At 24.6% G+C, this 27,178-nt stretch overlaps 2 protein-coding genes and 1 non-coding gene across 3 annotated transcripts; 1 reads left to right on the forward strand and 2 right to left on the reverse strand.

The window, feature by feature from the left end:
- The first annotated feature begins 5,186 nt into the window (after positions 1 to 5,186).
- LOC113856157 (transcription factor JUNGBRUNNEN 1-like) lies at positions 5,187 to 9,967 on the forward strand. Its single transcript, XM_027487853.1, has 3 exons — positions 5,187 to 5,479; positions 6,164 to 6,474; positions 9,307 to 9,967. The coding sequence occupies exons 1-3, from the start codon at positions 5,272 to 5,274 to the stop codon at positions 9,721 to 9,723; spliced, it is 936 nt and encodes a 311-aa protein (XP_027343654.1). The 5' UTR covers positions 5,187 to 5,271; the 3' UTR covers positions 9,724 to 9,967.
- A 5,617-nt stretch (positions 9,968 to 15,584) lies between these two features.
- Positions 15,585 to 19,853, reverse strand: LOC113856097 (GDSL esterase/lipase At2g42990-like). The gene is made up of 3 exons (XM_027487767.1): positions 19,438 to 19,853; positions 17,658 to 18,150; positions 15,585 to 15,778 (listed from the first exon to the last, which is right to left on the reverse strand). The coding sequence occupies exons 1-3, from the start codon at positions 19,804 to 19,806 to the stop codon at positions 15,585 to 15,587; spliced, it is 1,056 nt and encodes a 351-aa protein (XP_027343568.1). The 5' UTR covers positions 19,807 to 19,853.
- Positions 19,854 to 23,959: 4,106 nt separating this feature from the next.
- On the reverse strand, positions 23,960 to 24,031 carry TRNAE-UUC. Its single transcript has one exon. It is a non-coding gene; the product is annotated as a tRNA-Glu (tRNA).
- Positions 24,032 to 27,178: the final 3,147 nt, after the last annotated feature.

Raw genomic sequence — 27,178 nt, forward strand, 5'->3', positions numbered from 1 at the left:
GATCGTTGTTGTAATGAGAATTGACAGGAACAGCAACTACTGAGGGCAGAAAGTGATGATGGCATAATCTTCAAAGTCCCCACACGACCACTTGTTCCACCCATCTACGACTTTTTAATCTTCATTGTCACTTTCACGCGCTTCTTTTTTCTGTGTTTGGGTGATTTGTACGTACAATTGTGTACTTTCTAGGACACAAACATCAACTCATGACTTTAGAAGAAAGATTCATATCAAAATTTGAAAATTCAATTACAAGTTTCTTTGATTCTTCCCTGGATTACATCTAACTGTTATATCCACACTTTTCTATTTATATATATTTTTTTAATCTAAGAAAATGGCATTTACAGAAATGTTATATCTTCTTATTTAAAGTGACATATCTTTGAAAGAGAAAAAATTTAAAAATAAAAGTGACATATCTTCTTACTTGTTATATCCAGCACTTTGTGAGTAAGAAAATTTATAGGCTGAAATAGTAGGAGGATATAACATTTTTCATAGAGATTAATTTTGGTGCATTTGTAATGTAAAGATTTTTATAAAGTAAATAAAAAAACATAGTTAATTTAATTTTTGGTGAAAATTTTAGAATAAATTATCATTTAATATGTTTATGGATCAAAATATATAATTGTTTTCAAGAATTAGTCAAATTTTACTTTTATTATTTTAAGAATTAGTCAAAATATATCATTTAATATTTTTATGGATCAAATTTTAGCTTTACAATTTTTAATATATAAAATTGTAAATATTGTTAAAATTTAGTTGTTATGTTTATTAATTTTGAAGGTTCATGAAGAGTGGTAACATAGTGGTACTGTAAAGAGGAATATAACTTTTTTTTTTTAGTTTCTCTTTTGTAAAGCTTATAGACAATACAAATATTTTTAATATTTTTACATTAAACATGAGAATTGGTGTCTATTATCATTTTAGAGATTTTTTTAAGACATTCATGTATATAAAAAAATTAAAACGTAATATATATATATATATATATAAATTTATTTTTTAAAAAATTTATATAACATTAAATTTGATAAGAAATTAAAAAATAGTATTTTTTATTAAATATTATAGTATTTAATAATATTAATATATTAAATTGCATTAAATTTTATAATTTTAATAAAATTTATTTTATATTTTTTTATCTTATGTGCTATTGCCAGGTTAAAAAATTGTATCATACAATGTAAACTTTTAAACATTCAAATAATTGAACCATTCTTTGTAGACAGGGTGGTAATTAGATCCGAATTTATAAATGGATACTAAAAAAAAAATGAAAATTCAATAGCTGCTAAATGACTATGGGTTTAGGTTTAGGTAATTTTCTGCAAATATTAATGAACATAAATGCAGGTAAAGGCATTTTAGTATCTATCATATCTCATTCTCACATATTTTTAAATATATTAAATTAAAATTAAACTTATTAAAGTTACACACGTAACGTAACCTTGTATATGTTTATTTTTTCAACCTAACACATCAATAATTCATTATATATATAATATGGTAGATTCTAGGTAGTGCAAATATTAAAAATGCAAGTTTATTGTAATTATTTTTTAATTTTATTATATTAAAATTTAATTCATCTAAAATGTAACACAACAAAATAAAAGATTATAAAAGTAATCATACGCATAACATTCCAATGTAACAAAGTAAAAAATTAAAAAATAATAAAATTTACTGTTTGTAATAAGTTTTTGGAATACAGAGGATACTTACAATTCAACCCATTTATAAATAAATGATGCCACGTAAGTAGTCTTATGCCTAAAAAGCGAATAATGAATAGGTAAAATTTATATAACTAATATATTATTCGCGTGTGTTGTAAGATAAAATAAAATTAAACATACAAAATATATTAAATTATATATGTTTAAATTTAATAAATTTTTATTATAATAATTTAAGGAAAGTAAGAGGAAAATATATTTCTAAAAAATAAATTATTTAAGTTTTAAGGTAAAATTTAAGAATATTATCAATTATAAAACTAATACAAATTTTTATAATTATTAATTTATAAATGATATTTTAATATAAAAATTATAGCATGATCTTTAAAAACATAAAATATATTTAATATTTTGTATTATTCATTTGTAAGATTTTTAAGAATAAAAGACAATTTATTAGATTTGTTGAGAGAGAATAAAAATAATAATAAATTTAATCAATAATCTGATAGAAAGAATAAAAGGGATACAATTTAACAAATATTTAAAAATAAAAAAAATATGATAATCCTTAAAATTTTAAAATATTGAAGATATAATAAAAAAAATATGAACCCACGTAGTTAAATTTAATATTGGTGCATGGACAATAATTTTTTTTTTTCTATCCTTTGCAAATTCTTTTTCTCTTTGGTCTATCATTTGCAGATTAATCAGCAAAACTTTTTTTTCCCAACAAAAAAATGTCAAATAGCATTAATTATTTTCTTTCAATATTCATATTAATTACATTTTGAAAATTTGACAAATTCGTATACATGTTTTATATATTTTTCAATAAAATATAAAGACATAGACTTGAATCCCTCCCTCATCCATAACACACAAAAGAAAACATATTGTGGAATCTTTAAATATTTATGCTTCAACTAATTTTTTTTCTTTTTATAATTTTTTTCCTTTCATATAATGATACCTATAATCAAAATTTGACTTATTAATCACAATAGTAATTACAAAACTGCTGCCCACTCTAATCACATGTTTTTCCTTGATGACTTAATTATACCTAATTAACTTTGCTAGTGTACGCTTGTTTCTCAACAGCTTGATAGCATTGTCTTGTCTCTACTGTTAATAAATTTAAACTCTTACATGCAGATAAAATCTACCCCCATAAAACTCAGTTTCCACATTTCAAAAATATTCCATTTAATTACTAACACAAAAATTATCAAGTCTTTGTTTGTATAGATTTTGTCTAATAATGTACTATACTAATGTTTAGGTATTAATTGTGTATATTAATGATTTAATGCTCTATAGTAATAAAATTATTTGTTATTATGATATATCATATTATCATTACAAACTCAAAGTATTTATACAAGCAATTCAATTTTTGTTAGTATAATCTACACTAATGGGAACTAATCCAACATTAAAGTGTTAGTAAATGTCACTTTTTTTAGTGCCACTGTCGTAATTCTATTAATTTTGTTATTTAAGTCGCTAAAATTGACAATATATGTTATATTATACTAATACATTATGTAAGTAAATGTATCTTATATTTATAAAAAGAAAAGTAAATTATACTTGGAATGAGAAGGTTGAAAGGAAAATATCTAGTTTGCCATTATTGGAGCCATTTATAAAAGAAAAATAATTCAAATTAGAACCAATTGTTTCAACAAAAATATGAAAACCGAAAAGCATATTATTGTCCTTTGGAAATTGAAAAGAGTTGTTAGATACATATTACTTTGTTTTCCATCTTATTTTTCTATTGGTCTCCTAAATAGTTATTGGTTGTTGAACATTTTCCGAGCATTATCTTGGGAATCAACAACAAAAAATATTTGACAAATTTTCTAAGAAATTGACTTTGATGTATATTATAAATGTAATTTTTTTAACTTATACATAATAATAATATAATGTCATATCATTAAATAAATCAATTTGACATGTAGTGTGTAATATAATCAAACAAATTATATGATGTGTCAACACAATTAAATGACCAATGGAGATAGGGTCCAGCTAATGGGGTAAGTTGTTTACGTAATGATGAACTACGGTTCCTATTTTCATTAAAAGAGATGTTTACACTTAATATTTAATTATGTCTCAAGTAGAATTATCTTTATCATAAAAAAAGACTAACTGATATATAAAAACTTATACTAATAATGCTTTAATTTTAATTATAATTTTAGTACTATTATGATAAACGAAAAACATTTAAGATATATTAAAAAGTTGATTTTTATAAAAGAAATGCAGTGATTAATATTTTTTGTTTGATAATTTTACAAAAAATAATATAAACTTAAAAATTAATTTATTATTTGTTTTCATAAATATTATATAATTTTATGAATTTAAAATAAAATATTTACGCTCTCATTCTTTCTCTTTTAAAATCCAACTCTCAAATACATTCTTTTAGGAAGATGCTATGCAATAATGGAGCGTTCAAAAGTATAGACTAATAGTCAGTGAATTATGAAACAAGAAAAATAAAATTAAAGCAGTTGAAATTTTTAAAGCATATGTAAATGGATTCTCAAAAACTGCTAAGAGAGCCAATAAAAATCTCAAACTTTCTATGGAATTAAACTAATTGAATAATGATTGCCATGGCAAGTAACTGAGTAAGAATGATTATACTACGCATTATGACACTCTTTACGAGGATCAATTTGGTCGACAATATTAAGGCATGAATCCTTTTTTTAAAATATTTCTTTAAAAATAATTGTTTAAAATTATGATACAAAAATTTAAAAATATATTTAATTATTTTATTTTTATTAAAAGTATTATAATTTTTTTATAATTTATTATGTAATATATAAATAGAAAAGAGAAAAATAAATTTTATTTTAAGGATAAAATTAAAAAAACAATTTTACTTTAAAATTGTAAAAATTGAGTAAAAAAAACCTAGTTTTTAGAGAGACAGAAGGTGTATTTTATTTTAGCTTATGTGAGAAAGCCCTGGAAATTTTCTGCAACAGTATTGATGCCTTTGAAATATTCTTTTGACTTTTTCCCATAATTGACAGTGTCCATCGTTTGCATTTATTCCATTCATATGTCTAATAGTCAAAATGGTGCCCCCCCTCTTCTTGACTTTCCCATATAGTGGCAATGAAACCTCACTAGGGTTCAAAAATTCTCATGTCATTCCCTTTTCACCATCAATGGTTAATTAACCATTAATAATAATTATATAGTGAGGACCACCCCATGCATCACCAAACACCCCCACCCTAGAAAAATCGACATGTCCTAGTGTGGTTCATACACTTTTCAGCGTTGGGACCTTCTTAATTTTCCTTTGCATATACATACATATATATTTCACAATCTAAATGTTTGACTTGACTCTAGTTGCCAATTTTCAACACACAATGAGACGAAAAAATATCATAAAATTTATATAAATATATGGAAAAGAGAGATTTTTTTACACATTATTCGAACCTTCCTTCTAGTTTATAAAACTTTGGCGTGGTTGGAAAACAAGTGTTGCATAATAGAAGTGAAAAAATAAATGGATGTGGCTAAGGTAAAGGTACATCATCAACATGGCTCTGCGGATAACAAGGATGAAGAAGTTGTGCTTCCTGGGTTTAGATTCCACCCCACAGATGAAGAGCTTGTCGGGTTTTATCTTCAAAGAAAGGTGGAAAAGAAACCTCTTCGAATTGAACTCATCAAACAGGTTGATATCTACAAATATGATCCATGGGATCTTCCAAGTAAGATCTGCTTCCACTTAAGTTCCACTTGTAAGTACTTATTTTGTATTTCTAGTGGAACTATAGTATGTTGCTATGCTTCTGCGATTAAATTTCTTATGATATATGATTGATACCAATAATCAAGGACTTGTGTTATTTGATGATAACAATACAGCAGTTAGCATGACTAAGCTGAAAAAAAAAAATACAAAACAAAAGAACATGCTATGACAAGAGAAAGGAATCTAACATAATGTTTAGTAGTTCAGTTTTGCTTTTCTTTTTGCCACTTTCAAGAAAAGGCTCTTTTGAAAAACAAAGTTGATTATCTATTAAGGAATAAGCTTTTCCATGTATGTGCTGATCTTATACCAGAAGTTAATTATCATATATCATTAAAAAAGAAAGAGAGAGAGAGAGAGAGAATACTGCTAGTTCAGATTCAGTTTCTATTTGAATTGCTTGGAGAGATCTTATGTAAAGAACTTCCAAGTTTCAATACTGTGTCATGCAATATGCTAACAAATTAGAAAAGCTAGAAGATAAATTAAGACTTGATATGTTTGATATGTCATATGTATGCCTCAGGTTTCTAGATTTAGCTATAGCTATAAGACCCTATAATTTGAATTTTTATGAAACATATATAATTATAATTAAGTAACGGTTTTTGAATTTGTTATTTTATGGTAACACATGAAGAAGTGAATTCCTTTGGGGACAAAGAGTGGTATTTTTTTTGCATAAGGGGGAGAAAGTACAGGAACAGTGTAAGGCCAAACAGGGTAACAAGGTCTGGGTTCTGGAAAGCCACAGGAATTGACAAGTCCATATATTGTGTGAAAGAACCACATGAATGCATTGGCCTCAAGAAGTCTTTGGTTTACTACCGTGGAAGTGCTGGGAAAGGCACCAAAACTGACTGGATGATGCATGAGTTTCGCCTTCCACCCAATGCAAATTCCAACAACAATAATCCACTTCCTAATGCTACCAATGACCTTCAAGAAGCTGTAAGTCAAACATATTATCTCATTTCATCATTGTTTACGTAACATATACAGTGCTTCTTCTAACACATTTCAGAAATGTTATGTTTTTACTTTTCTACTAAAACTGTGTGGTTAAATTATATTTAAATGAAATAATTTATGTATGTTTATATAATTAAAATTAACTCCTTTTCATTGATGATGTATTACTAGATACATTCCCTTATTTCATTACACTTTACCTGTTATGTTCAAAAGTTAAAAACACACGCTATCTAGAAGCATATGTAGGAGTAAATGATGACAATTGCTGAGATCCTTGGTCAGAATTCTGTTCATATTCAACTTACTATAAGTTTACCATTATATGTTAAAGAAATAAGATTCTAGAAGGGTACTATTATCATAGCCCATATTATGAGGGAAAATTATAAAGAAACGCACTGAAACCACTTCTTTACCGACAAAAACTAACAACAGAGGGTATTAATAGCTTTTTTTTATTTATCAGAAGTTTTGACTTCGGTCTTTCTTAAGAACTATTGGATATATGTAAACAATTGACCTCCACATGCATGAAAATTTTGTCTGAAAATCTTTATAGCGTGTGAATTAAGTTAGAATTTCAAAAAATTATCGTTAAACAAGTCTATTAATTATATTATATTAGTCAATAGTGTTTGATTTTTCTACATTGTCATTATCGAAGCTTTATCTTTTGGTTTGTTTATTAAAAAAGTTGTTTTTGTTTTTAAATCCTTTTTTAAAGTTATGTTTGATATAATTTCTGCTTTTTAAAGACAAAACCAAGCTAAACACTACCTAACGCTTTAGGATAATTATCTAAATAGTCCTTTAGGCCTAATAAACTATTACACTTAATTAAATATAAATACTATAATGATAACATTTCTTATTTTTGAATTTTTATTATGATATCTCACAATTACATATTTGAACAATTTAAATAGTTAAGTCTATTAATGTAGGTCATTTTCTTAGTTATGTAAAAGAATTACTATAAAATAATTTTTTTAATAAAATTTTTTGTTGAAAAAAAAAAGTGGAAGGTGAAGATTATTTTAAAAATAGCATATTGTTTAATTTAAATGTTAGAAAGGGAGAGGAGGGGAAATAATCTCTCCCTCCTATTTTTGTTTCCCTTCATACATGGGAAATTTAGAAGAAAAAGAAGTTTTTGGAGTAGTTGAATCAAGTTATCTTCAATTTGACAACTCTATTTATTTATTATAAATGAATAATTATAAATTATCATACTTTCTTTCTCCTTCTTTTTCATCTTTTGAACTAAATATGTAAGAACAAAAATATCATTTTTGAATCACTATCCCTACACATAGCTAGGTTACTGGTTAAGAGGCTATATTGAGAAGGAATCAAATTATGCGTTTCTTTATCAGTCTTATTCTTATACATTTAATTGAAAGATAACTCTTAAATGAAAAAATTTTCTTAATTACTGTACCATTTCCAATGGTAATGTTTTATCTTATCTTTATTATTATTATTATTATTATTATTATTATTATTATTATTATTATTTTCAATTGAAAGAACAAATAGACTCAAAATAGAAGAAATAGGTGATAGCAAGCATTAAGGAAATATAATTTCTACTTTTTCCAAAATCTTTCAAACAATAGGAAAGTATAATATTTTATCTGTTATGATCTATACAGCACTAAATTAAAACTTGTGAAGTGGATTTTGTATATATCACCCAGTTCTTTTTTGAATACTAAAATTTTGAATAACGTAAATTAATTTTTTAAAAGTTTTTCTTAAATACTTGATGTCTGTAAAGTATGATTAGCAACTGCCAACTAAAAACATAATTAGGGGAAAATAAAGGACATGGATACCAAAGTAATTTCATCCCAAAGAAAAAAGCAAAACTTGGAGCTGCCGTCAGAAATAAAAGTGTCCCAATGAAAATCACATGATAAGTAGCATCCAATGAATTTGACTCTAAACTAAAAGGTGTGTTTATCGAAATCCTATATTTCAAAAAGAAAATAGTGTTGTTAAACCATTAATGAAAATTAAAATATTATACATATATTATTTAAGTTCAGTAAAGTTTACCCATCAGTTTATAATAGTCAAATGCAGATGATTTAGAAGTTCTCTAAATAAAACAGATAAAGGAAAATTTCTGGTATATTGCTTACGGTATACTTCAAGGGTCTCTTGTGGTTCTCAATGTGAAATTAAAGAATTGCATTTATTTCTTCTTCGGTCCCATGTTATGAACTTTATGAATATGGCCAAGTCAACCCCGTTGAATACTGACATTTTGGTTGAACGGATTGTCGTGATACACAACACATGCAATCACCCTTTATTATTATTATTATTAAGCATGCCCACTCTCTGGGAATGGATTTGAACTTTTACGTGGCTTTAACATGTTCTTGAAATTTTTATATAATTATTGTTAATGGGTCTCAATTAAAAACAAAAAAGATAAAACTTTGATTCAAAATTATAGTAAATTGTTTTAGAAATTATGATTGAAATATTTTTCTTGGGTTTTTTTTTAATTACTATCTTTAGGATATTAATTAATATATATTTGTCATCTTACCTTTATCATATAAAAACTTATGACATATATTTAGTTATAAAAATTTAGCTAAATAAATTAAAGTGTGAATTATACTAACTAGTTTATTGAATTCAGCTAAAACAAATAAAATAAAAATACGAAATTGTTATAGCACAAAGCTACATGAAAAATAAAAACGATACAGTCAATTCAACTTAATATTGGTCCTTCTTCACGAGCAACCATTAATGTTTACTGTCTGTATGTCCTTTATTTGTTTGCAGGAGGTGTGGACACTATGCAGGATATTCAAACGCACCCCATCCTACAAAAAGTACACTCCAAATTTGAAAGATTCTACACCAGTCACCAAACCAAACCCATGCACCTTAGATTCTGACAATTGCAAGCCATATTTGATTTGTAGAGACCCATTAGTGATGCAACAAATTGAAAGGAAACCGGTTATTGGACAGGTTGATGACAATAATAAACACTTATTTTTAGGTCAGTTTGGTTCAGTACCTCATCATCAGGCTCCATCAAATATGCCTTACCCCAGTTTGTGGAATCAGAATGTTGAAGATTATGCATTTGCCAATGAGAATTGGGATGAGCTAAGATCTGTGGTTCAGTTTGCTATTGATCCATCCACAGTCTTTGATTGTACAGAAACATATGTACCACCCTACTTTTCTTAGGTTGGAGTGAGTAGCTTCGGTATATAGATGTTACATATATATATATATATATTGTATGAACATATACAGGTTACAGTTGTCATCATTCTGACTTTTTTTTCTTGAATGTATACGTATATGCAGAACTTTGCTGGTTTTACTATGTTTTGTTGTAAAACCTAAACTTGACTAGTATCTTGTCATTTATATCCCTTTCCCATTGAGTATTGGTTCAATAAAACGTTGCCTTGATTTATTAATTTATATAGTTTAGTTGACTGTTGTCTTTGAAGATTAGGCATGGATCCACACTAATACATCACATTTTTTGTTGTTTTTTTTTTTAAAGAATTTTTACTTCATCTTATAAGTGAGAAATTAATTATCTCGATACACAGTTATATTTAAAGATGGATATCCCATACAACTTTAAATATGTTGTATTGATAAATTTTATATATAAAAATTTATAAAATTATATTAGTTTAAAAAACTTTTATCGTAATATATAAAAATTATTTAACTATAAAATATGTGATTTTATAAAATAAAAAATGTAACAATGGTATTTCAACCATTAATCAAATAAAAAGGAATTAAAAAAGTGTAATTGTTAAATTTGGTTTTGTTTTAGTAAAATTTTATTAGATTCAAGTTTTGTAATTAAAAAAAATACATTTTTCAATGAAATTAATGAGATTTTCAAATACTAAGAGTTTAAAATAAAATAAAATAAAAATATCATTGAAAGTTTAACATGATATCATTTTACCAAGTTCATCAAGGACGAACATTCTCATGAATTTAGATCAATTAAACTTGAATTCATTAAAGAGAGCATACAAATTACTGAAACTCATAAATTTCCTACCAAAAGAAATGTCTGACAAACGAAATCAGGATTTTTGTATAATTAAAATGAAAAAAATTTAAAACTTCAAATATATCATTTTAATAAAATAAAATAAAATATGTCCTCTTTTTCTAGCACAGTTATACTTAAGTTAATATAAAGTGTGCAATTCTTTAATAATGATTTTTAATATCGATTAATTTTTTGAGATTTATTCAATCAAATTTTTTTTAAAACTTTCACACTAATAAAGAAAGGATATTTATAATGAATTTTAATATTGACTAATTTTTTAATAGTAAAAAATATATAATTAAATCTTAATTAATATTGAGTCATTACTTTTAATAACTTATTATTACACAATCAAGTAACCAAAAAAAAAATTAAACTAAAATACACTTGTTTTCTAAAAAATGATGAAGAAAAAAATGTAAAAATCATTGAAAAATACAATAAAAATTAGAAAAATTAATAAAATGATGATTTTTTTAATAAAAAATTATTTGAACTCTATTTAAGTATTTAATTAAATAAATTTTAAAAAGTTATATGAAATAGATATATAATTTTTATAAATTTATGTTTTGTATAAAAGTTATACTCAATCAAAGTTTAAGACTAAAAATTTTAACACATTTTATATTAAACTAAGCAAGCTCATATTAACATAAATTATAAAAAACCTTAATTTTATATTCTGTTTACTTATTAACACAATTGTGCTTAAGTTAAACACAGTTGTGCTAATACATAAATCACTCATTTGAACACGTTTTGTTTATAAGCATACCTTGTGCTCGTGTATTGATTATAGTAGGATAATGCGACTTATGAACATATGTTACAAGTTGTTTTATCTTGTGTATCTTATATATTAAAAACATATATATTTTGAGAGTTTTTATCAAAGGATGTGTTTGAATTTTCAAATTTTTTTTGTTTTATTTATAAAAAATATCATCTAAATCATACCAAGGTCATGGATTACTGAAATTACTCATCTAAATAAAATTAAACCATAAATAGGTGCATCTACAAAGTCACCAAATTGAAAGTTGGGACCCAACACTTTGTAGAAACTTCAATGCACATTTGTCATCTTAAAATGTTTATTATCACAATTTTTTAAATAAATTTTATATAAAATACTCTTTTATTAGTTAATTAAATTATTAATAATAATAATAAAATAAATAATCCTAAATAGGGTGTGGTAATAAATATTTTAAAATTGCAAGGCCAAAACTAAACATAACACAAAGGCTCTACCAGCAACACCATTTCAAAGTTCCTAGCTTTCCATGTTTCACCTTACTTCTTCATGAGTTAATTGCATGGTCATGGTCATCCTCTAATAGTTGTCTAAACTTAATTCAATCAAACCTACCATAAGTACTTAACCTAATTGAATTGAAGGGACAAATGAACGATCTAACAACTATATATATATAATTCAGTCAAACTGTGTGCATGATTCCTACTAACTATTGTGCCTAGGTTGTATGTGTCATTTGTTTCTTGCACTAGCTAGGAAATAATTAGGCATCGCAATCACCTAAAGAAGGCATTTGTATTTGTATACATCTTGTATCGCATTTAAAAAGTTTAAAGAAAGTTTATGAAAATAGTTTATGATATTTATATTTTTTAAAATTAATTTTATTAAGTTTTTCTTTTATATATTTTATCAAAATAAATTCTTCTCAACTTATTTTAATAAATTTTATAGTCTAATTTATAATATAAATCTCTTGTATGGTACTCCCTTTATTATTCATGATGTGATGTTGATAATCTAAATCAACCAACTTAAAATTTAAATAACAAAACAAAGAATAATGAAAATAAAAATTTACTAAATAAATATTTAGTTAAACTGTTATCCAACCATTTTCGACAAAATATAAATTTTAAGATTGGTATGTTAAAGGAATAGGTTTGTGATCATAGTACATACATATATAATTCAGCGGTATGCAAAAAGCTATGTACTCATAAATTATTAGTTTATTTATACTTTTCATCTTTTTAACTTAAATTAAATTAAGTATATTGCATCATAATTGAGCGTAAATCTTTATAATTTTACTTTTCATCCATTTTAATAATTAATTAATTTTAACGGTGTTGAATATTTTAAAAGACTAAAATGCCCGTTAATCAAATTTAGCTTCTAAATATTAGAATCTGAAGCACCATGCCACCATTGACCATGGATTACAGTGAATAGGTGAAGGGATCGGTACTGAATTCATCCTTAGGGCAAAAAATAAGTCATACCCATGTTTTGATTAATTGAGATTCTTGAGGATTCAAAACTTTGAATGCTTTTCTCTCTTCACGTGGAGGTAGTTCTCTTTGGTGAAGTGCTTATAGTAGGACCTATTTTGCAAGCGTTGTTGATAACACCACCATTTTGTACATCGTTAGCCACCTTAACCCTTCAAACTGGAAATAACAAGTTTGCTCCAAGAGATAAAAAAAAAAACATACAGCAAAACTTTAATAATAATTGTGTCACAACTTTTTTTTTTCCTTTTCTTTTTATATCTTAGTAGAAGTTTTTCTTTTTATATCTTAGTAGAAGTTTCTAAAACTTTGGTTAAAAGGCTGTTTCTGCTCAAGACACAATAACTATTGATATTTCTTACAACTACTTTTTGCTAATGCTATCATTTCTTTCAACAATAGCTACTTTTCTTTCTGTTGGTTTGAACTTCTAATATTTCAAAGCTTCTCAAGTTATTCAAAATTACACACACCCTAGACCAACCTAATAGATGACTTGCAACTTTCTTTTGACCAAGTCATTTAGAAATTTTTTTCTCAAAAGTAAACAGCAACGAAAAAAAAAAAAAGAGGTTTACTTCACTTTAATTTTTCTTTCATATCTTAGAAACAAGTCATGTTTATATATTCTTCATTTAATAATTAAAATAATTTTAAAGAGAATATTTAAAAAGATTTAGAGTTATTCTAAAGAACTACTACCACCTTGTCTTCCTTTTCGTTGTCTTTATGTATTGTTTCTTCTTCTTATCTCGTAAGAGATTATTTCGTTTCCAATTATCTGCCTCAAACCTCACAATTTTTAGGAAGTTCTCTCAACAATTCTGTATACCTTTCACAACCCAACTCATATCTTGCATAAATAGGCAAGCTAGTAGCAAATTGAATTGGAAATAAAAAGGAGAATCCCAATGAATATGAAAGAAAAATAAAATAGATAGGATCTAGATTGAAGGAAGTTGGGTTAATACTTAAAAGCAACAATGAAGGTATAAAGGAATGTAATCAATGAAACAATTCAGAATTCTGTTAATGCAAAGAATGGAGAACATAGCAGAAGGAAAAGGTGGCAGATGATGAACATAGGATATGATTCTAGTGTGATTGAACAAAAGGTATTTATGCAAGATATGTATGCCAAAAGATAAGTATATTCCCAATTTTTTCCTCTGGCCTCAACAACATTTATTTGCACAGTTCCAGAGTTACTTTTCCACAGGAAAACGCTTCAAACCACACATACATAGAGTAAAAGTGTTACACTTTAGTTGAGTGAAGTAGAGTTACGCTTCCAAGTGCCAAACACAAACTTCAGAAAAAAGGATCACCCACAAACACTATCAGCACTTGAATAGGAACAGAAGACTTGGAAAAGTTGTTGTGCATTCATTTCTTATCTAATTTCACACCTGTCTATTAACATTTTTAAAATTATATGTGTTCTATATTAAGGATAGTACAGTATCTTTTATGTCTAGAATCATGTCACTATAACAAATAAGACTTAATAATCAAATAAACTATACTAATCAATTAATCTTCCAAATTCCAATGAATCTAACTTACATCAGTCAGACTAAAGTTAAACTACCATGGCATGTAGTATTGCATTAAAAAGCAACACCTCTTCCAAAAGCTTCTAGAGGGAAATTTCTAAATAAGAAAGAAAATAACCATATGCAGTAAGAAAATGTTTAATATATCATTTAAGTGAGATAACTCTTTTGGAGTGTATTTTTGAAATGCATATATATTAAAAGATAAAAAAAAAGTAAATGAAAAATAGAAATAATGGCACACAATATCATTTACAGAGATCTTTGGTAATTCAAATAACAAACTGATATTTTTTTTCCCATAAGGACACAAATGGAGATATTTTCTTTTTATTTCTTTTCTTTTAACTGGCCAACTAATTATGGTTATAAAAAGGGCAAACGGATGCAAAAGCAGTGCCATCCATCATACTTTGGTAGTCCAATGAAACACAGACCAATACCATCTCAATCAGGATATAAAATATATTTCTTGAGATTTTTTATTTTTTTTTTTGCTTTTTAGTTTTATTAATTATAGATTTACAAGTTGAGTTTACACATTTAAACTAGTACATTTTTAATTTTTAAAAAATAATTATACTTTTAAGTTGTTCTCCGATGGAGAATTTCAAAATTCTAAAAAAAATAATGCTAGAAACACATACTCTACTATGACTAAAATTTATTAAAAACTACAAAAATCATTAATTTAGAAATTTGAAAGAATAAAATCCACATGATTTTCATCAATAATAAATTTTAATTAAAAAATTATGATAATTAAATATCAAATTTTTAATATTATTTTTACACAAAAATTAATATGTATATATATATTTTAAAAGTCAAGAAGTTAAATTAAAAAATATTTTAGAAAGTATATTAATTTTGATAAAAAGAGTAATCTTTTTATTAAATATAATTTAAATTTTTTTCATTTAAAACATTAAATAAGATGACATAATATTATTTGATCAGAGTTTACCCTATCTTGTAATATATTCATCTAACTTTTATATGCTATTATTTTTTCTGTATCAAATTTAGCAAAAGAAAGGTTAATTAAGATTTAACACACTAAGTAGGAGAGACAGACACAGTTTTTTTTTACAATTTAATGATAAACATGAGAGTTTATTATATAAAAATATTACATAAATATAAAAATGTATTACATGAATATGTTGGTTGTACTTAAATCAACGGAACTTTGCTAAATGTTTTTCTATTAAATAATTTGAGACTATCTGACTTGTTTTTTCTGAGGGGTGAAAGGCATCCCAAAACACATATTTATTTGCATCTTTGCAAGTAAATGGGCTCTTTGGGTCACACAAAAATCCCATTTCAAATCTCCCTGTTCCACAGCATCCTCTTCCTGCTTCCTCAAAACCTGCTAATTCAAAATTACTGTTTAATTTAACCATTACATAATGGTTTTAATAGTAGTAAAAAGAATAAGAAGAAAGTGAGGCATGTAGCTAAATAAAATTTAAGAAAATGTTAAAATTTAAGCAGTTAAAAGTAGTAACTTTTTATTAAAAAAATAAGTGAGTATTTGGTTCAGACAAATTTTATAATAAAAAAGTATAAAAAATTTAACAATTAAAAAGATATTAATATTTATTTCTTATAAATAATATCAAAGATAATAATAATTATTATTATGAAAAGTATCTCATAATAAATGTTTCTACAACTTTATAAAGTATCTCGTATTGAAGACTAACAAAACTCTCTAAATGTTCTTATAAAAAAGAGTAAACATGTTTTATATTTTTATAATAATAAATAAATTATAATTTTATTTAACACCCACTTCATAAAACAATAATAGAAATATTACAAGAATAAGTAAGAAGATATAACAAAGTTCTAAAAGGTATGTAAGAAATTTTACCGAATAATTCTAACAAAGTGATTAAATTATTTAATTTGTATAATTTGCTATCTATTTAAAGAGATAAATAAAAATAGTATTACTTACTATTCTAATTATAAGAACGATTTATTCATCATAGGCAAACTTACACAAGTTATTTAGTTTTTATCTTTTTAATTGGTTTGAAGTGCATTATTAATAAAATTTAACCGCAAGTTAGCATATGATAGATAAATTGTAATAAAAAATAATACTTAATTTATTAATACCAATAACAAGTAGTTATATATCATAAATTTATATTTAAATTTAGAAACACTCATAGTATTAAATGGTAAAACTGATTTACCATATATTAAATAAATAAATGTATTTAGTTTTACATATAAAGATAAAATATCTCGTCAAAATAAATCTTTAAATAAATAAAGATATAAAAAAAACTTTAAAAATAATGTATTTGAAAACATTCTTTATTTCTTATATTTGGAGTACAAAAATTTATAGTTATTTTTTTATAAATAGAATAAAAATAACATTATAAATAATTACTTCAAACTAACTACTATATCACCTTCTTTCTTCACCTATCAAATAATGAGCTTATTAAAGTTAAGGAACAATAAATAAAATAACGACAGTTTAAAAGAGATATTTTAAGACAAAATATGAAGATGACGTATAAAAATTAATTTATCTTTTATGTCAATAAATTCTCTTAACCAATAAATGAAAAAATTATAAAATATTTTTATATTTTTTAATAATAAATGCATGGATTTTTGTATTTGATGTCTACTTTCTAAAATAATAAAAAAATTACATGTCTTTTATCTATAATGTTTATTATTAAACAAATAAAATCTTGAAAGCTTTATTTTAAAATATTTAATATATATTATTGAATATTATTTTTATGAAATGATAAAAAGATTATTTTAAAAATTAGAAGATAAAACAAAGTTATATATATATATATATATATTCTCACACTAGTGTAAATGCACTAGTCTAAAAACTCTTATACTCGATCTGAACCTTTTATCTAACTGTTAGATGTAAGTTAAATGAAAAACTCATATCGAGTGTACGAGTTTTTAATCTTATACCAGTGTAAAAAAAAATTTCTTCATATATATAGAGAGAGGCAAGATTTTCTTACACTAGTGTAAGTTTAAAAACTCTTACACTCAATTTAAACCTTTCATTTAACTACATCTAACGACCAGTGAAATAATCAATTATAAATCGTTAGATATAAGTTAAATGAAAAATTTAAATAAGGTGTAAGAGTTTTTAGATTTATATTGGTGTAAGAAGATCTTTCGCCATATATATATATATATATATATATATATAAAAGCAATTAATGGTGACTACATAAACTCACCAAAACGAGAAGGTTGTGCAATAATTTGCAGGATTAGAGTATATGCATTTGCATCAACAATTTGAAATCCAGGAAGGTCCTTGTTCAACTTTTTCACTAACCACTCCAACTTTCCATTGAATTCCAAAGCCACATCATTGTACCCTTCAACACAATCATGGTACTCCAAAATGTTTATGGCCCTTTCCAGTGGCAAACACCCCATAGGAGGCAACCCTGTCAGAGAAATTTTCCTTGCTCCAAGCTCATAAATCTCCTTGAAGAAGTTTTCAGCTAACCCAATCAGAAAATCCTCATACTCTTCAACTTTAGTGAACTGGCACCTTCTTTCAGACAGTGTATAATAGTTCTCTAGAAAGTCATTGGTTCCTATGCTAACCAAATACAAAGCCTCTCTTATTATTTCATTAGCCTTCTCATTACCAAGATGTGCCCTTAATTTCTTTTGATACTCCTTGTAGTACTCAACTTCTTTCCATAGAGGAATTACATCCTGTAAAATATAAATTGATGGGTTTAATTTAGTAGTAGAAATAAAATTAAAAAAGTATTAGCATAAGTTCTTAGGAATGAATTTGAGTAATTAGTAATAATAAGATTTTAGTTTCATCTAAGCAATTAATTAGACTGAGGCTAATGATTTCATTACAAGTTAGAATAATCTAAGGTAAATTAAAGAAATGGTATAGTTGCCATATTTTCTAATTTTTTTCTCCAAACAAATATATTGGTGGATCTTGAACACAAATTTTAGAGGAGTAAAAATTTTGCAAATTATTTTATTTTATATATAAGAGGAGTCAATGTTAAAATAACAGTAATGGTTTGCCTTTCAATGAGAGAAAAAAATACAATTGATGATTTATTGTTTATTAAGTTAAAAAATAAAGAGGAGGTGAAAGAAAATTTGACATTTAAAACAAAATTCTAAAATTTTCATGTTTATATTCTTGTTAATTCAAACTTCTTTCTCTCATCGTTTTTTTTAATCTCTTAAAATACAAAAAAAATAATAATTTCAAGGACCATTTCTTAAAGTAGTGTGCTTGTGAATTTTAAGAATAATTGTGAATTTTTTAAACAATCATTTATTAAAAAAAAAAAGTTTTAGCCTCTTAAAATTATAAATATAAATCATAATAATTTTTTCAAGGACAAATGTATCACATTAGAAATCACTAAAAAGGACTGTACTTGTGAATTTTAAGAATAATTGTGAATTTTTTTATATCATTATATACTAATGTGTTTTACACTAAATTTATTAAAGACCAATCTAAGTATTCATTTATAATATATACACATAAATATAAAAGACTACTAGAGTTTAGGACAACCGTACTCTCTTGTCACTGAAAAAATCTGCCACTGTCATCCTAATTTAACTTAAAACGGTAATGAAAAAGGTAAGTTTTGTCTGATCTAAGAAAACAATTTCTTTTATTTTACAAATCATTACGAAAATATCATTTTTTATTTTCAAATATTTAAATAAAAGTAGTAAAAATTAACAAAATATCATCCTTAATGTATTCTTTAAAATTTAAAAAACAAAGTAAAACCAATTAGCACATTTATGATCATCCAAAAACCCAAGAAACATATTTTATGTTTTTCAAACCAGATCCTAAATTACTCCATGCAAGAATTATCATTAATAAAAATGCATGGCAAGAAGAACTACTCAAACAGCAACAAGTGTGTGTTTTAAACACATTAGCAAATCTATTAACACAAAAATTAGAAATAATTAAAATATGCAGCAGGGTGTAACACTTACAGCAACATTAGAAGTAGCATTGTCAAATCCAGTTCCAGCAGAAGCAAAGCAAACACCAGTGGCAAAATCAGAAATGTTAAAAGCTGGATCTAAGTAAGCAGGAACTGTTGGCTTAAGGCCAAAGGCTTCAGAGATGAAATCAGGGGGAATGCGACCATTGGAGAACCTTCCAGTGGGATTTCCATTGAAAAAGTCACGACCATATGGCTCAAAGTTGCTCCTTGCAATGGTTGGAATGAAATTGTTGTTACCTGAGTCTACAGAAGAGTCTCCAAAGACTATAATTGCAGGAACTTTACCACTGCTTGATATGGAAAAATGTAGCAAGATTTCAATGATGAAGAGGCACACTGTGTACCCTTTTCCCATTCCACTAATTGGTCTCACCAAATTGGTGCTGCCAAAAGAGGTATTGGGTGCAGGGTGCAGACACCACAGAACTGTGATAGATACTAATGCTATTTATGGGAGAAGGTGCCATCAATTTGCCTTAAGTATAACTCAAGTTACTATAAAATGAAATAACAACATCAAGACAAAATTAGGTGGCAGTTGAATATTTTTAATTTGTATAATATTTTAGATGATGGGTATTTTTATGAGTTTTTTTTTTTTAAATTTGTATAATATTTTACAGGATAAAAATTTATATATGATATTTTTCATAAAAAAATATAATATAAAACTGTTAATGTATTCAATTCTATTGAATTATGTAATTTTTAGTAAAAAAATTCATATATAATTTATTATCATGTATAATATTGCATAAATTAAAATTAAAATATTTATCACACTTTAATGTTTTTAATGTAATAAAATATTTTATTTTTAAAAATTCTATTATCAAAGTTATTTTAACTCAGTCTTATAGATTAAAATTATAAATTTAAATAATTTTACTTTTTATGCTTCAAATTATATTAATTATTAATTAAAGAAAATAATAAATATTTTTATATATTACATGTACTTTTTGTTTAACTCTCATTATATATATATATATATATATATATATATATATTATCCTTTTTACAAGAATTGTTACAAAATTTTAGGAGCATTCATTTTTACTTATTGGTCCCCGCTTTAGTAAACCAATTAACAATCAATATAATAATAGAGTTTGACTTTATTTAAGAGAAAAAACTTGAAATGTTATCAATTTTTCAAAAGCTAGTACATTAACTACTTCTACAAACTTTAACTTCCTCTATTCCTTTTTATAAGTCACCTATTAAAAAATCTTTACATTTATTTATTATTTTAAAAAATCAAGGTAGGATTTATTACTTTTATCTTGTAAATTTTTTAATCTGTGCACAAGAGAATATAATAATAACATAATGTATGATAAATTTTTATCAAAAATAATATTAATCATTAATATTTCTTATTCCTTAATATGTATCATTGTTTACACGTTTGAATTATTATTATTATTATTATTAGTATTATTATATTTTTACACTTTACTAATTATTAATAAATTTATAATTTAATTAATTAAAAAATAAAATTAAAAATTAAATAATAATTTTATGCAAATTAAGACATTATTTAATTTTTAAAAATTTACCTTAAATAACAAAGAAAAGGAAGCGTTTATTGATGTGATCGATACCATCTTATTAAAAAATAAAAATAAAAAATCAAAGCTATTAAAATAGTAAGAGAATGATAAAAAAAATATAACAAAATTTAGTAACAATTTTAGTCATTAAATATATTTATAATTATCAATCATTGTATAAGAAATAAAAATTAATCAAATAAAATTATTAGAAACGGTTTTTCTGTCATAAATATATATTATATTTTAAAAATATTTATAATATTAAATAATTAAATGAGTGACTTATATATTAAATAAAAATATATTAATTTATATAAAAATGAATGAAATGTTTTATTAACATAAATTTTACAATAAATAAAGATAAAAAATTATCAATTCATAGATTTAAAATAAGCTTTTATTTCTTATAATTAAAAAAGTTGATAATTTTTCATTCAAAAATTAGAAAGAGTACAAAACAAGAAAAAAGAAAAACTTTGAAATTTAAATTAAAAGAGATAAATTTTAAAAAATTATCTTTTTCTGTTAAAATATATAAAAATATTAAATAATATCTTCCTTGTATTTAAAATATTTTATAATATCTTATACTATTTTTAATATTATTTTTCTGTTTCTATTTTTCATGTAAAGTTTTAAACAGAGATGTGATGCCTCTTATAAATAATGATTCATACAAATATATATATATATATATATATATTATTTTTTATTTTTTAAATTTATTTTTCCTTATTCTTATTTTTAACACAGCATCATAATAGTACTTAATTTCATGCTTTATTATAATTTATAATAAAAATATTACTTATTAATTCGTTAACAAGTATTTCCATTTTTAACAAGATAACAGAGTCTATGCTCTGTAATGAGGTACCAAAAAAAGGTGTATGCTGTGGATTGATTTAACTTGTAACACTGACATATAAAATTGAAAAAGTAGGATTATGAAGGATTGTGACAGATCAACCAATGTTTATGCAGTGCATTTAATTCTTATGGGACCCAATAAGGTTAGAGGCAGGTCAATGCAATCATACATAGATAACAGTATGGTCCAGTTTTCAATCAAAGGTTGCTTTATTTTACAGCTAATATCTTTTCTATTTCTCAATTCTATTTATTAGACCTGCAAGCATTCAATTCTTAAAGTCCAATTATTATTACAAGAACAAAACTTTCTAAATTAGATCACCAAAAATACCACTCTTTTTCCACAAATTAAACCCAAATTTCTTTGTTATTTCTATCCAAGTTTATTTTTCTTTACAAAACTAAGCTGAGAATGTCTAAATATGCAAAGTCACGTATAAGGGTGCTTCTCATTTCATTGCTCTGTGCTGTACACCAAAATGTATGATTTTTATGTATTATAAAATGACATAAAAGTTTATACCCATTAATCATTAATAAAAATGCAATGAACTTTAAGTTCATTAATAGTTTATATCTAATAATATATATAAAAAATTGATTTTTAACCAAATTCTATAACATTATATAGTTGATTCTTGAAAGAGTGAAATTAAAGAGGTTTGTGTTGAGAAGATGCAACAAAACGGATTTAACGCAGTGGGAGGAACTTGTCGCAGAAATGGGAAGAGTTAAGAACCAAATTCCTGGAATGTTGTGTCCATGTGACTGTGGACACCACACCCCTCACGCCAGTATGCTGTAAGCGTGAACTAATAATAAATAAATAAATAAATATATTGGATATTTTAAATTTAAATTATTTTTTAGTATTTTTATTTAATTTTTTTGGATTTTTAATTATATTTCAAGTATTTTATTAATTTAAGTTTTAACAAATTTACGATCAACTTAAACTTTTATTTTACGATCTAAATAAAATAATCTTTTTAAAGTAAAACTTAAGGATTTTATGATCAATACCATTTTTCTCTAAAATAAATTTAAGATGTTTTTAAGAGGCTTTTATGTCAAAATTAAAACCTTCTTTTCTACCCTTTTATTTCTAGTTTGAGTGTCATATTGTCTTCATTTTATATGTACATAGATGGAGAAAAATCTTATCTATAATTCGAGCGTTGAAACATAGTCCAAAGCAGCATGATAGAGTAGTGGTGGCCTTTTAATAGTTGCTTTATGGAATCAATTAAGAAATGGAAGATATTAAAAAAAATAAAAGACCCATAAGCTTTTTTATTTTGTAAAAATACATTTGAAATACTTGCTTTTCAAATGATCACTATAGAAGAAGAATATTATAATAATTCAACTGTATTTTTTTTCCAGTTATTTTATTTTTTATTTCTATTTGAGAGAATTTTTAGGAAAATTTTTTTTGTCAAATTAAAAAAACACGTTGATGTTTCTGTCTATAAATTTGAAAGAATATTTTATATTCTTTCAATTAAATAAACGATGATAATTTTTCTTATATTTCAATGTAAAAAATATTAACATTTTTTAATTAAATAATTAAGTGTTGCTTGGTTCGTTAGGACTAATTTCACAATTTAAGCCATAAGTATAATGCTAGCAAGTACCTAATTTTGATGCGTTAATAAGAGGATAAATCAAGTGCCCCAATGATCAATTATCACCACCCATATCAGGGTAATGGGGTAGCATCCAATACCCATTTATGAAACCATGTCCTTCAATAAATAAATTCAAAATATTTTGTTTTAACACAGAGATTAATTGATAAGAATTATTTTAATTTAATTTATAGTTTCAAGTTTAAATATTAATAAATACAACTATGATAATTTCGAGAGATACCATACTTTAATTAAATAATGAAAAATAACATTAGCACGACTTGTCACATAAAGTGTTTGAAACATGGCATTAATATTTGTTTTTTTTTATTCATATAAAATTTACTTAATTTGTTATTTTAATGTCATTATCCTTTTCATCATTCATGCATAAATTCTGAGCAACCAAGCTTTTGTTTGTATATTAAAAAATTTCCATTGCCGGGAATCGAACCCGGGTCTCCTGGGTGAAAGCCAGATATCCTAACCGCTGGACGACAATGGATTACTTGCTCTAAATTTGTACATTTATTTATTTTATATAGTTATTTAAATACTTGATAATGATTTTATTTTTATGAAAATTAAAAGAAAAACAGAAATGTTTTATTTTTAAATTAGTGTCATTTCTTATATTTCTATATTTTTTTTAAAAAAATTTAATTAATAATTAAAAATTATTAGTAGCATTCTTTTAAAAGAGAACAAACAGGCAACAGCATATAATCGGTAAGGGTTTTCGTAACACGTGTTTACGAAGAGCATTAAATATTTTAAATTATTATATATTAAATGTGTTTTTATAATTTTAAGATACTATATATTTATTTTTAAATGCATATTAAAAAATTCAAATGAGTGAATAGAAAAAAACAAATTAGCTCTTTTAATGACACAAAATTTAATAATTTGAAATCTCAAGTATAAAAAAATACAATTATGATTAAATCCTAAAATTTCATGTTCTCTTAATAAGTAAAAGAGTCACCAGAAAGAAAAGGCTTCTTGTATTAATTTTTTTCTTCTCTGAAATCAGTAGAAAGTAAAATGTTAAGCTAAACCTATAAACATAAAGTATAGATTGGATGATCATTTTTCAAGAAATAAAAATACAGCCGTTGGATGGTCCAAAATGTCAATGGATCTGACGGTGACACAGCAGAACTTCCATGATAAGAAGAAAATAAAGGTAAAGACAATAAGAAAAGAAAAAAAAAATAAAGACAAATTTTCTATTATCATGGTTCATAACAATAAATGTTTCTCAGATCACTTATGATTTTTTTCCCCAATTGTTTTGGGTTGTTTTTTCCACTTTTTTTTTTTTACACCACAATGATTTTTTATAATTATTTTTCTAAAATATTGTTAACAAAAATTTAAATTATTAAATAAAAATTTATTTTCTAAAACTAAACAACTTCTAAATTTCTTCATATTTACTTTAGATTTTAGAATAAATATTTTCACTCTTTATTTCTATTAAATTTCATTCTTATTCTTTTCTTGTTCTAAGCTTCATTGTTCTTTCATTACCCCTTTCTTTAAGTGTATTCTAAGTATAGTTACTATTTAGATATGTCAACTGTACTGAATGGATTATTAAAAAAGAGTTAATTTATCGTTAAAAATAATATTTTTATCAATTTGTCAACCCAAATATTTTTTTAGAATAAAATTTTGAAATTAAAATTTTGCACCTTAGAAATTAATTTTTGAAATTAAACTTTCACATTTTTATAATTTAATTTTTGAAATTATTAAATTCTTTAAAATAAGAATTCTTCATTAGTGAAAATAATTTTTCTAAATTTAATTAATTTTCAAATTTATGTTTTCACACTTCCATAAATTAATTTATGGAATTATTAATTATTGCTAAAATAAGTTTTAAAAATTAGGTTTCTACAATTTCAAAAATAAGTTTTTATATTTTTGGAAATAAATTTCTAGAATTATTGAATATTTTCAAAAAAAAATTAAATTAAGACTCCAGATTTTTCAAAATAAATTTTCAGAATTAAAATTTTACACTTCTTCGTACTTTCAAATCTTACTTTTCAAAATTATTAACTATTTTCATAAATAAATTTCTGGAATTCGAATTATGCTCATTCAAAATAATTCATTTTTATGTATACTTCCAAAATTAAGTTTTTGAAAATATTTATCTATACGAACTTCGATAATTTAATTTTTAGAAGTCAATTTTAAACATATTTTTAAACTTTAAATTCTACAGTAAAAAAAAATAAATCAAGAAACTTTTTTTTATCATCATGAAGGATATTTAAAAACTAAACTAACGGGTGTGAAAAATATTCAAAAAAAAAATTCCCATTATTTTTCTTTTCTTGTCAACAATCATTGTCTTGTCTTCGGATGGCCTGAAGGCTAAAGGGTTGGGTTTGGGCTTCTAATGATAAGTCTGGCCCACTAAGTTGTTTGGACTGAAAATTAAATATTAGTGTCGTCAGTGTTTGACAGAAAAACCGAAGTGTTGTTAGTGTTTTAGTAAACGATATTGATTTATTTACAGTGATAATTGATAAAATAAAATAAATTAAAAATTCATTTTTATCTTATTTTTTAGTAAACGAGGTTGATTTATTTACAGGGATTTGTTTACTCTATTTCTTCCGAGGACTTGAGAATAATCATGATAGTTTTAAGTTTTTTCATTAAATTTATACAACAATTAATAATGTTGATGTATGGCTTTTCTATGTTCATAGGTTGTCAATATTATAAACCCTAAACAAACACAAAACTAGGCCACTAGCCTAGGCCGAAGAGTACCTGTACATCCAGACTTAAGAGAAAAAGAAGAGAGGAAGGGGCCTTATTAAATACAGGGAAAATCAACCTGTATATTAGTTGACTTTTCTAGGAACAGAATTAAACCTAACATACTTAACATTCCTAATAAGTAGTTTGATTTTTCTAATAACAGAATAAAATGGATTATTACAATGCTGAACATTTATAATTAAAGAGATAGCTATTTTGAAACCATATTCAATAAATAAAATGAATTTTCCTTGATAATGATGACAAGATGGATACTCCAATATAAACCCTAATACTTAGCAACAATTGGATGATAAGGGTTCAAAGAATTGTAGAATCTAGTAATTAATTTTTATTTGTATCACGAATTAAGCTACTGCAGCTAGCCGAATCCAGGAATAAGGACACACACCCATCAATGTTGAGCTTTAGGTACCTATTCAAAAGAAGACTCCACTTTACCAAGCTATGATTTTTCAAATTAACAACAATCTTTTTTTTGTTCTTGCAATAATAGAGCAAATAATCAATATCAAGAAAAATTTTATTCAGCAATCCCTTATTATCTAGAGGTTGATTGTGGAAAATAACTTTATTTATATTTATCCATAAATTCCAAGACACAATGCCAAAAACAATGCTCCAAAGGAGATAAAAAGGAAAGTTTCGTTTGGAAAAATTAAACTCTAACCAATTGGATAGACCTAAACTGAAAAAAAGTTACCCAACTATTGTGAGAAATAATTTGATTGCAGATGTTGTTGGTTGTCTAGCGATCTCTGAGAATATGGATAACAGTTTCAAGGGTCTCAATGCACCTAGTACACACAAGAGTTAACAACCATTTTTCGATTATACCTTT

This window comes from Abrus precatorius, unplaced genomic scaffold (assembly GCF_003935025.1).
Source record: "Abrus precatorius isolate BTA unplaced genomic scaffold, Abrus_2018 Scaffold11, whole genome shotgun sequence".
Lineage (NCBI taxonomy): Eukaryota > Viridiplantae > Streptophyta > Magnoliopsida > Fabales > Fabaceae > Abrus > Abrus precatorius.

Excerpts from the sequence above, each read along its gene's own strand:
- LOC113856157 (XM_027487853.1), top strand. The coding sequence starts at position 5,272 with ATGGATGTGGCTAAGGTAAAGGTACATCATCAACATGGCTCTGCGGAT. Across the intron at positions 5,480-6,163 it reads TGATCCATGGGATCTTCCAA|AAGTGAATTCCTTTGGGGAC; the intron begins GTAAGATCTGCT and ends TAACACATGAAG. Across the intron at positions 6,475-9,306 it reads CCAATGACCTTCAAGAAGCT|GAGGTGTGGACACTATGCAG; the intron begins GTAAGTCAAACA and ends ATTTGTTTGCAG.
- LOC113856097 (XM_027487767.1), bottom strand. The coding sequence starts at position 19,806 with ATGGGAAAAGGGTACACAGTGTGCCTCTTCATCATTGAAATCTTGCTA. Across the intron at positions 18,151-19,437 it reads ATGCTACTTCTAATGTTGCT|GATGTAATTCCTCTATGGAA; the intron begins GTAAGTGTTACA and ends TATATTTTACAG. Across the intron at positions 15,779-17,657 it reads TGCACAACCTTCTCGTTTTG|GTTTTGAGGAAGCAGGAAGA; the intron begins GTGAGTTTATGT and ends TTGAATTAGCAG.